General features: G+C 49.0%; 1 protein-coding gene across 3 annotated transcripts in view; it reads left to right on the plus strand.

Annotated features, from left to right (window-relative positions):
- NOL9 (nucleolar protein 9) overlaps positions 1–10,202 on the plus strand; it is a 28,339-nt gene extending 18,137 nt beyond the window's left edge. For 2 of the 3 annotated variants that reach the window (XM_030913297.1, XM_030913299.1), the window contains 6 exons: positions 1,463–1,624; positions 2,146–2,443; positions 2,827–2,938; positions 6,722–6,899; positions 9,041–9,174; positions 9,866–10,202. In XM_030913297.1, the coding sequence (XP_030769157.1) occupies positions 1,463–1,624; positions 2,146–2,443; positions 2,827–2,938; positions 6,722–6,899; positions 9,041–9,174; positions 9,866–10,015 (1,034 nt within the window). In that variant the 3' untranslated portion in view covers positions 10,016–10,202. Of the gene's footprint in view, positions 1–1,462; positions 1,625–2,145; positions 2,444–2,826; positions 2,939–6,721; positions 6,900–8,981; positions 9,175–9,865 lie in introns of those variants that run through there. The other variant, XM_030913298.1, reaches the window with a different exon arrangement.
- The last annotated feature ends 1,699 nt before the right edge of the window (positions 10,203–11,901 follow it).

Below are 11,901 nucleotides of genomic sequence, written 5' to 3' on the forward strand. Positions count from 1 at the left end.
CTGCCCTTACTGGCCCCAACCTCGAAGGGAGCCTCGCTGGCTGAATTCCTAGCTCCCATCATAGTGGCCACTCTGACGGTTGAGTCTCTGTCACAGGTGGCCTTGCTGCAATCACACTGACCCAGGCCATCTCCCTGCTGACCCTGTCGCACACAGTCCTGGTCACTGGCCTGCTGACTGTGCTGGCCCTGCCCTCATTGAACTGCTCAGCTCCCTGTCCCTGGCCAGAGGAGATACGTCATGATTAGGAGTGTGAACACAGGAGCCAGGCCCCTGGGTTTAGCCAGCTTGCTGTTTACTGACTGGCTGACCTTGTTCAGGTTAATCTCTTTCCCAATTTCCTCATCTGTAAAAATGAGGATACTACCACCTGCCACAGGGTTATGAAAATTAGAGGCTCTTGGCTCGGCACGGAAGCTCACGCCTATAATCCCAGCACTTTGGGAGGCTGAGGTAGGTGGATCACCTGAGGTCGGGAGTTCAAGACCAGCCTGACCAACATGGAGAAACCCCGTCTCTACTAAAAATACAAAATTAGCTCGGTGTGGTGGCACACGCCTGCAATTCCAGCTACGCAGGAGGCTGAGGCAGGAGAATCGCTTGAATCCCGTAGGTGGAGGTTGCAGTGAGCCAAGGTCTCGCCATTGCACTCCAGCCTTGGCAAAAAGAGTAAAACTCTGTCTAAAAAAAAAAAAAAGAAAGGAAAAAATTAGAGACTCTATGTGAAGGGCCTAGAACAGAGTCATTGCTGTATTCCTATAAGACACACATGGCTATGCATTGCCCTTTCATTGGGATAGAAGCCCTGCGAGGGTGGGGAACGTTTGTTTGTCTGTTTTGTTTACAGATATGTCCCAAATCACTGGAACAAGCCCAGCAGTTAGCAGATTTGTGTGTGTGCTGAATGAATATAATTGGCATTAGCCGTTTATGTGAAAGTGAGCATGTCTTTGTGTTAAGTTGAAAGCTTAGATTTCCTGGCTGGGCGCGGTGGCTCAAGCCTGTAATCCCAGCACTTTGGGAGGCCGAGACGGGTGGATCACGAGGTCAGGAGATCGAGACCATCCTGGCTAACACGGTGAAACCCCGTCTCTACTAAAAAATACAAAAAAACTAGCCGGGCGAGGTGGCGGGCGCCTGTAGTCCCAGCTACGCTGGAGGCTGAGGCAGGAGAATAGCGTGAACCCGGGAGGCAGAGCTTGCAGTGAGCTGAGATCCGGCCACTGCACTCCAGCCTGGGCGACAGAGCAAGACTCCGTCTCAAAAAAAAAAAAAAAAAAAAAAAGCTTAGATTTCCAAAAAATGGAATTAGAGTATTCCTGTAGGTAGGATGGTCTCAGATTTCCTAAGGTTCTTTGTCGGTGATAACAGCTGAAACAAAAACCCTCACCACCTTTTAAATAGCCAGGATTGAACACTCATCTTACCTTACTCATCTGATTACTCATCTTTATCTTCTTAGGACCACCTTTCACTCACCTGAGGACACCACAGAAGATGGTATATTATGGGAAACCTTCTTGTAAAAACAACTATGAGAATTACATTGACATAATAAAATACGTGTTCAGCGCTTACAAGAGAGAGTCCCCTCTCATCATCAACACTATGGGATGGGTTTCAGGTAAGCCTGCACACACACATCTGCAAGGGAAGGACAGGCAGCGTGAGTACTCTTAGCTTTCAGACAGCCACGTTAAAGCCCAGTGTTTTGTTTTTTGTTTTTAATCTGAGGCAGAGTCTTACTCTGTCGTCCAGGCTGGAGTGCAATGGCGTGATCTCGGCTCATTGCATCCTCTGCCTCCCGGGCTCAATCAATCCTCCCACCTCAGCCTCTGGAGTAGCTGGGACCACAGGCGTGTGCTACTCTGCCCAGTTAATTTTTGTAGTTTTAGTAGAGATGGGGTTTTGCCACGTTGGCCATGCTGGTCTTGAACTTCTGGCCTCAAGTGATCCGCCCACCTTGGCCTGCCAAGGCGTGCTGGGATTACAAACACGAGTCACAGCGCCCAGCCGAAGTCCAACTTATTGATGGTTTCTTTGTCTTAGAATAAATGCACCCATTTGTCGTAGGAGCATGTCACTGTTTTTGAGCGTGTCACTGTTCTCGAGTGCATCAGCTGTGCTAATGTCTCTTCCCCACAGACCAGGGGCTCCTGCTTCTCATTGATCTGATCCGATTGCTGTCTCCCAGCCACGTGGTTCAGTTCCGCTGTGACCACAGTAAATACATGCCAGACCTTACCCCGCAGTATGTAGATGACATGGATGGCTTGTACACAAAAAGCAAGACCAAGATGAGAAATCGACGTTTCAGACTCGCAGCATTTGCAGATGCTTTGGAATTTGCTGATGAAGAAAAAGAGAGTCCAGTTGAGTTCACTGGACATAAACTGATAGGTGTTTATACAGACTTTACATACAGAATAACTCCAAGAAATAGGTAACTAACCCTCATTTGGCTGAAGAATTACGTTTCCTTCTGTCAAAAAAGGCCTGCCATTCTCAATTCCTCTAAAGGCCTGAGTCCTCTAAAATCTTCAGTTCTCTGTCACAGCTGTGCATTTACAAAGAAGAACCAGTTGTTTTCTGAACTGTTATGTTTCCAGGGGAAATACCCAGAAGTGGCCCCTAACTCTGGCTGCCAACAACTTTAACTTAAAGGAGAGTCTTTACGCTTCCTGTTTTTCCAGTCGGGGTCTGTCAAGGAGGGGCAGTGTTGGAAAGCTCAGTACTCTGTGAAAATGTGACCTCTGTGATGACAGCTGTGAGAGGCGGCCGTGCAGGGTTAAATGTCTACTTACCTTGTTGTAATTTGCCTTTCAGAGAGTCACATAACAAAATTCTTCGCGATCTGACCATCTTGAGTTACCTTAGCCAGCTGCAGCCCCCGATGCCCAAACCACTTTCTCCGTTACATAGCCTGACACCCTATCAGGTAATCTGAACTTACGGGAGAAATTGTCTTCATTTTGTTACACACTTGTGTGGTTTTCTGTGTGCTGGGCACTCTTCTAACCACTTCATAACTCCTCGCTCATTTAATCCTCAGAACATCCCAGTGTCACAGGTTGTGTTGTTATTCCCATTTTATAGATGGGGAAACTGAGGTATAGAGAGGCTAAGGGACTCAGCAGTAGGGGCCGGGCTGGCATGCAAGCCCAGGCTGTTCAGCTCTGGTGACCGCTCTTAGCCACGTTTCTGTCCTAAGGTTAAGCGTGGCTCTGTGCTGGGTTTTTTTTTTTTTTTTTTTTTTTTTTTTTTTGAGGCGGAGTCTCGCTCTGTCGCCCGGACTGGAGTGCAGTGGCCAGATCTCAGCTCACTGCAAGCTCCGCCTCCCGAGTTTACGCCATTCTCCTGCCTCAGCCTCCCAAGTAGCTGGGACTACAGGCGCCCGCCACTTCGCCCGGCTAGTTTTTTTGTATTTTTAGTAGAGACGGGGTTTCACCGTGTTAGCCAGGATGGTCTCGATCTCCTGACCTCGTGATCCGCCCGTCTCGGCCTCCCAAAGTGCCAGGATTACAGGCTTGAGCCACCGCGCCCGGCCTCTGTGCTGGGTTTGAATGTCCCGCCTGATCGCAGGGGCTGCTCCAGCACTTCCACTTTTCAGCTGTAGAACAGGGGTGCTACTGGGCCTCAGAGAGTGATCGTGTGGATTCAGGGAGCGTTCACAGTGGAACCTGGCACCCAGAGAGCACTCTTAAAGTACTTCACATTAGCCGGGCGCGGTGGCTCATGCCTGTAATCCCAGCACTTTGGGAGGTCGAGGCGCGCGGATCACGAGGTCAGGAGATCAAGGCCATCCTGGCTAACACAGTGAAACCCCATCTCTACTAAAAAATACAAAAAACTAGCCGGGCGAGGTGGTGGGTGCCTGTGGTCCCAGCTACTCAGGAGGCTGAGGCAGGAGAATGGCGTAAACTCGGGAGGCGGAGCTTGCAGTGAGCTGAGATCCAGCCGCTGTACTCCAGCCTGGGCGACAGAGCGAGACTGCGTCTCAAAAAAAAAAAAAAAATACACAAAATTGCGGGGCACAGTGGCTCACACCTGTAATCCCAGCACTTTGGGAGGCCGAGGCAGGCGAATCATGAGGTCAGGAGATTGAGATCATCCTGGCCAACACGGTGAAAGCCCGTCTCCACTAAAAGTACAACAAATTAGCTGGGCGTGGTGGCTTGTCCCTGTAGTCCCAGCTACTCGGGAGGCTGAGGCAGGAGAATGGTGTGAACCCAAGGGGCAGAGCTTGCAGTGAGCTGAGATTGTGCTCAACAGTGCAAGACTCCATATTTAAAAAAAAAAAAAAAATTAGGCGTGGTGGTGCGTGCCTGTAGTCCCAGCTACTCGGGAGGCTGAGGCAGGAGGATCGCTCGAACCCGGGAGGCAGAGGTTGCAGTGATCCGAGATCATGACACTGCACTCTAGCCTGGGCGACAGAGCGAAATGCCAACTCAAAAAAAAAAATACTTCACATTACTGTCGTCAAAAGTAGATTCCACCACCAGAGTATTTAATAATTGTTTTGGGAGGAAAGCATGATAGTGTTAGGATTCAGGACAATGAAAAAACAAAACTAGCGGCAGGTGGCACTTCTGAAATGCTTACTCTGTGCAGTACTCTGTTCTAAGCCTGTGTAACTCCACTACTTACCATGGTCCTGTTACTATCCGCATTTTACAGATGGTAAAACCAAGGCCAGGAACTGGGAGTCAGCTTGCCCAAAATGGTGCAGTCAAAGTTGAGGCTAGGACTGAAGCTGCAGGACGCCCGACTCTGAGCCCAGGTCTGCTGTGCCACACAGCCTGTCCGGTTTTGAGTGCTTGCTCCATGCCAGGCACTCTGCCAAGCATTTAGGGGCTCAGTGACTTTGTGGCCACCCCTCTAAGACAAAGGCTAAGATATGCTTCATTTATAGCTTTGAGCATTGGGAGCTGTCAGGTGGAAGCACTTGCCCAGGCTGGAGTGTAGTGGCGCAATCTCTGCTCATTGCAACCTCCACCTCCCAGGTTCAAGTGATTCTCCTGCCTCAACCTCACGAGTAGCTGGGATTACAGGCGCCCGCCACCACACCCGGCTAATTTTGTATTTTTAGTAGAGACAGGGTTTCACCGTGTTGGTCAGGCTGATCTTGAGCTCCTGACCTCGTGATCTGCCCACGTCGGCCTCCCGAAGTGCTGGGATTACAGGCGTGAGCCACTGCACTTGGCTGAAGTGGCAGATCTGGGCAGCAAGGATATGTTTCTTGGACCCGATGGTGGCATGGGCTCCAGGCCTCTGAGTCATCTCCCCTGGAGAGTCTAAGTCGCTTTGCTAATGGGGTTTTAGTTTATGGGTCATTTATTCAACTGGAGATGCTCTGTAACTGAACGTGAAATTTATCTGCCAATACTTTAATCTGTCTTGTATTACTTCACATTTATTTATTTATTTTTTTGAGATGGAATTTCGCTCTTGTTGCCCACACCAGAGTGCAATGCCGCGTGCTCGGCTCGCTGCAACCTCTGCCTCCCGGATTCAAGTGATTCTTCTGCCTCAGCCTCCCAAGTAGCTGGGATTACAGGCGCACACCACCATGCCCAGCTAATCTTTTGTATTTTTAGTAGAAACAGGGTTTCACCATGTTAGTTAGCCAGGCTGGTCTCAATCTCCTGACCTCAGATGATCCACCTGCCTCAGCCTCCCCAGGTGCTGGGATTATAGGCATGATCCACTGCGCCTGGCCCACATTTATTTTTTAAATTCAAGTTTTTTTGTTTTTTTTTTTGAGACAGTCTCTGTCACCCAGGCTGGAGTGTAGTGGCACAATCTTGACTCACTGCAACTTCTGCTTCGTGGGTTCAAGTGATTCTCAATTCTAGTGCCTCAGCCTCCCAAGTAGCTGAGACTAAAGGCATGCACCACCACACCTGGCTAAATTTTTGTATTTTATTTATTTATTTATTTTTGTTTTTATTTATTTATTTTTTTTGAGATGGAGTCTTGGTCTGTCATTCAAGTTGGAGTGCAGTGGCACAATCTCAGCTCACTGCAACCTCCGCCTCTCGGGTTTAAGTGATTCTTGTGCCTCAGCCTCCTGAGTAGCTGGAACTACAGGCACGCACCACCATCCCTGGCTAATTTTTGTATTTTTAGTAGAGACAGGGTTTTGCCATGTTGGCCAGGCTGGTCTCAAACTCCTGACCTCAAGTGATCAACCCACCTTGGCCTCCCAGAGGGTTGGGATTACTGGCGTGAGCCACTGCACCCGGCCTAAAGAATTTTTTTATTTTATTTTATTTTATTTATTTTTTATTTATTAATTTGTTTTTGAGACAGAGTCTTTCTCTGTTGCCCAGGCTGGAGTGCAGTGGCGCAATCTCTGCTCACTGCAACCTCCACCTCCCAGGTTCAAGCGATTCTCCTGCCTCAACCTCCTGAGTAGCTGGGATTATAGGCGCCCGCCACCACGCCTAGCTAATTTTGTATTTTTAGTAGAGACCGGGTTTCACCATGTTGGTCAGGCTGGTCTTGAACTCCTGACCTCGTGATCTGCCCACGTCGGCCTCCCAAAGTGCTGGGATTATGGATGTGAGCCACTGCACCTGCCTGTTTTTATTCTTTAAAGATACTTTTGGGTAGGCACTTTGTCAGACCTATCTTTAGATAGCTGGTTAATCTAGTTGTAAAAATTAAGTGGTTTTTCAAAGTAGCAATGAATAGAGTGAGATGCAAATTCATTTTCCAGGTCCCTTTCAATGCAGTCGCGCTCCGGATTACCCACTCTGATGTCGCCCCTACCCATATACTATATGCTGTGAATGCCAGCTGGGTTGGTCTTTGCAAGATCCAGGATGACGTCAGAGGATACACAAATGGGCCCATCCTGCTTGCCCAGACTCCAATCTGTGACTGCTTGGGCTTTGGTGAGTCTGAGAGTAAAACATATCCATAAACCTACTGAAGAGGATCTACTGCTTTAACTGTAGATGACTGGTCTTGACCTTGTAGCTGTGTCTAAGCTACAGAGGTCAGAGAACCCCCACTCATCTATATAGCATGCCTTAGGGGCTGGAGGCCAGGAAGGAAGCAGCTATTTCTCTGCTTCATCTACCAGCTCCTATAAATGTAGACTTCCCAAGGGCCTGGGCTTGGCCCTCTTCTTGCTTGACAGTTCTCCCCTGTCTCAGTCACTGCTGGGTTCTAAATCCATCTTAGGCGTTCCCTTTCTGCAGTGTCCTCCAACACAGCTGTTCATCTGCGTTCCAAACCCACCTTGCCAGTGTACATCTCCACTTGAGTGTCTGACTGGCATGCAGATCTGGGACCCTCAGGACCCTCCTGCCCGCACCCTCTCCTCCTTGCCCCAGGCTTGTGCTTGGTCCATTGGAAGATTCACTCTGACATCCAGGTCAGACCCTGGCCCCTCCTTGGCATCCCCTAGCCTTTGTTTGCTACTTTCAGCCCATTGTCTGTTGGCCTCTATCTTCAAAATATGTCAGCTTCCTCCACCTCTTCTCAGCATGTTAGTCAGCCACCGCCATCTGCTGAAAAGTTTAACTGAACTCTCCACTTCCTCTCTTAAAATTTATCCCCATAGCCAGGAATGACCTGAACCCAGGTGCAGTTGTGCCACAGCCTGGCACTTCCCATCACTCAGATCCAAGGTCTGGACCAGGGCTCGAAGTGCCCAGCGGGATTGGGTCCCCACCTCCTTGACCTGCCTTGGTTTCTTGAGGTCAATAAACGTGGAGTTTTGGAAGGGTGCTGGAGCTAAGTAATCCCAAATTAGTGAAGTCCTTAAATGCACATTTCAGATTTGGACAACACTATATTTCTCAAAAGCATTTTCACAGAAATTGTGTCATTTAGTACAGACTATAAAGGAGGAACAGTGATGGGAAAAGATCAGGTTGTCTTCTGTATGTTCCTTAGTGGTGGGTTTTCCCCCTGGCCTGTACTCACCAACAATCTAGGACTTTTGTTTGTTTGTTTGTTTGTTTGAGATGGAGTCTTGCTCTGTTGCCCACGCTGGAGTGCAATGGCATGATCTCTGCTCACTGCAACCTCCATCTCCCCCAGGTTCAAATGATTCTTCTGTCTCAGCCTCCTGAGTAGCTTGGATTACAGACATGCGCCACCCCGCCCAGCTAATTTTGTATTTTTAGTAGAGATGGGAGTTCACCATGTTGGTCAGCCTGGTCTTGAACTCCTGACCTTGTGATCCGCCCACCTTGGCCTCCCAAAGTGCTGGGACTTTTTTTTTTTGAGACAAAGTCTCTCTCTGTCTATTTGGACTCACTGCAACCTCTGCCTCCCGGGTTCAAGTGATTCTTCTGTCTCAGACTCCCGAGTAGCTGGGAATTACAGGTGCATGCCACCATGCCCAGCTGATATTTGAAATTTTAGTAGAGACAGGGTTTCACCATGTTGGCCAGTCTGGTCGCAAACTCCTGACCTCATTCGATCACCTGCCTCAGCCTCCACAGTGCTGGGATTACAGGCGTAGCCACCGCAGCGGGCCCAATCTAGGACTTTTGCATGTAGACCATTTTGGTTCCTCATGGCCGAACACAGGGAAGGTACAAACTGTCCCAATTTTCAAGGACTCTGTCTCTTGACTCTTTGTATTTTCTTTTTTTTTTTTTTTGAGACAAAATCTCCCTCTGTCACCCAGGCTGGAGTTCAGTGGTGCCATCTCGGCTCACTGCAAGCTCCGCCTCCTGGGTTCAAGCTATTCTCCTGTCTCAACCTCCCGAGTATCTGGGACTACAGGTGCCCTCCACCACGCCTGGCTAATTTTTTGTATTTTTAGTAGAGATGGGGTTTCACCGTCTTGCCCAAGCTGGTCTCGAACTCCTGATCTCAGGCAATCCACCCTCCTCGGCCTCCCAGAGTGCTGTGATTACAGGCGTGAGCTACTACACCCGGCCAGCTCTTTGTATTTTCAAAACAAAACAGAGTTGAAATGAAGACTTATGTTCAAAACCATTCTGCACTTTCTAAAGGTGGAGAGGTTTGATGTTTTCCAAAAGGGTGATTTTTGTGTTGTGCGCATGTCTTGAAGGCATCTGTAGAGGCATTGACATGGAGAAACGGCTGTACCACATCCTCACCCCTGTGCCCCCGGAAGAGCTAAGGACGGTGAACTGTCTGCTCGTGGGAGCTATTGCCATTCCGCATTGTGTCCTTAAGTGCCAGGTGAGCCTTACCCCAGGCACAGCCCTGGAAGGAGCCTACTCAGGTCCACAGGAAGTGAGGAGCTGAAGTAGGGTCAGGGGTCATGGGAATGGGTGATCTGGGAAACCTATACTTTGTTGTAGGTCCTGAGTGAGCCAAGACGGTGTCAGGGCCGCCTCCAGGGCCTGAGACCATGAATCACTGTCACTCGTGGTGTCAGTGTTGCGATCTGGGCTCACTGCAACCCGTGGTGGAGCCTTTACATAGGAGTAGGTTGTGTTGGAGCAAGCAGGGGCCCTCTCAGGTTTGCCCTCCTGAAGACAGTCTTCAGAGGCATCACGGGACCAGGCCAAAGCTTCTGTGTGCCCCAGAGCCAGCCACAGGGGCTGCGAGTGGGCTCTGGGTACAGAGGATGTTCCCACCATTCTCACCCTCCCGTGTCCCTCTTTTGAAAGGGATGTGCTCTGCAGCCCCACTCAGCCTCATGCTGTTGGCTGTGTTGATGGAATGGGACAGAAGGGAGGCCCTGGCACATTTGTTACCAAGCCAGTTGATTAAAGAGGGCTCTGAAGGAAGGGATCAAATGCCTTAAAAGTGAAAAGTCCCCACCCACACCGTCAGGACATTACCTTCAGGTGGGAGAGAGCGCTGTAAACCCCTCTGGCCTGGACCTGGAGTGTTTCCATGAATTCTCTTTGTGTTTCCATTTCAGCGTGGGATCGAAGGGACCGTACCTTACGTCACAACGGATTACAATTTTAAAATTCCTGGAGCATCAGAGAAAATTGGAGCAAGAGAACCTGAGGAGGCACATAAAGAGAAACTATACCGAAGACCTAAGTTCTGTCGAAAAATGAAGTGATGCTCGCGTTTTTAACAAGGGAAGAAACTTTCCTACCTGAAAGCTTTGTCTCAAGCCTGACCACGAGAGACATGATGGAGTTTCATGGCCATGAATGGTGCCCTTAGTAGCAACACTGTTTTCTGTGTAACTCGTGAATGCCATGTAGTAGTCTTAAGTTTCTCTTTTAAAACTGCATGAGCTAGAATTTGCTCTGGTCTTCTGTGTGGTACTCATACTTGCCGTCTGCTTTCCAGAGGGAGTAAAACAGCAGAGAACAGTTTGTGTGCCATTAAAACAGAGATTCCTCAGAAAGTTCTTCAAGGACCTGGTTATTAGGATCAGGATAAAAATACGGAAACTGGGGCCATTACAATGGACTGAGAAGGAAGGAAGAAGGCCGACCTGCAGGATCTCAAGCATAGTGGATACAAGGGCTCACCACGGCGTTGCCTGAGCCACGTGCAGACCTGGGGGCCAGCGACGGTCTGCTTCCTTGGAACCAGTGTGGATGGTTATAGCCCATCCATTTGGTGCAGTTGTACTTGGTCTGTTAACATTCAATCAAGGTTTAATAGATAGGGTCAGGTGTGGTGGCTCACGCACACCTGTAATCCTAGCACTTTGGGAGGCTGAGGCTGGAGGATTGCTTGAGCCTCTGATTTCCAGGCTGGAGTACACCAACTACTCCAGCCTGAGCGACAGAGTAAGACCTTATCTTTTAAAAAAGAAAATAAAAACTTAAATGGGTTCGATAGATATAAATTTGGACCCAACAGCCCTTCTTTTTTTTTAATCCTGAGGTTTTATGCCGAGGAAATTGCTTTCAAATCTGGAAAACCTCGGGGCCAGGAGTGGTGGCTCACGCCTGTAATCCCAGCACTTTGGGAGGCCAGGGCAAGAGGATCACAGGGTCAGGAGATCGAGACCATCCTGGCTAACACGGTGAAACCTCGTCTCTACTAAAAATACAAAAAATTAGCCGGGCGAGGTGGCGGGCGCCTGTAGTCCCAGCTACTCGGGAGGCTGAGGCAGGAGAATGGCGTGAACCCAGGAGGCGGAGCTTGTAGTGAACCGAGATCCGGCCACTGCACTCCAGCCTGGGCGACAGAGCGAGACTCCTTCTCAAAAAAAAAAAAAAAAAAGAAAATCTGGAAAACCTCTTCTGGGGGCTCTTAAAAAGTAGATTTGTCCAAATTGACTTCTGGTCTGAGGCCAGAGAACCACAGGGCAGAGCTGGAGACTGGGCTGTTTGGAAGGAAGAAGGACTGGCAGACCAGCTCTTGGGAAAGCTCCATTTTTGCCTGTGGGAGGCTGGATCTGAACTTGCACCTATGAGCAACCCTGCCATTTAGAGCTTTTTCCTGGGGGTGCCGGAGGCTGGTGACCAGACTGCCATTCTGGTCCTCCCTGTTGCTTCTGACCCTTTGTCCTCTAGGTTGGAAGTGGATTGTGTAAACACGTGATGGGACCAGGTCACATCGTTTCTGCATTTAAGACAACAGGATACTTACTGGGCTGAGGTTCCAACCGGTATTACGACCACCACCATCTTCCTTCCCAGCATGATCACATTGTAAGACTATTAGGGTGTGTGGGTTTTAACACTTAACATTTATATACAATTAAACTGTTGGTTATCATTGTCTTTAGTATTTTACGGTGGCCCCTCAGCACCTCTTAGACCCAACAGCAAACGACTTAAAATAAGCCCAGGAAACTTTGCTACGGTGATTGGTTTTGATACCTTTGAGACAATTGAGTCTAGCTTCTTAGTTGCCCCTTATTTATGTTGAAATCTGGCTCATTCGTATCATGTTTTACTGTGCTGGCCTTGTAAAGAATTTTAAGACAACGCACTACCATCAACATTTTGTCTTTCTCCACTTCCTTGTATCTTTACAGTT

Source organism: Rhinopithecus roxellana, chromosome 12 (assembly GCF_007565055.1).
Source record: "Rhinopithecus roxellana isolate Shanxi Qingling chromosome 12, ASM756505v1, whole genome shotgun sequence".
NCBI classification, from domain to species: Eukaryota; Metazoa; Chordata; class Mammalia; order Primates; family Cercopithecidae; genus Rhinopithecus; species Rhinopithecus roxellana.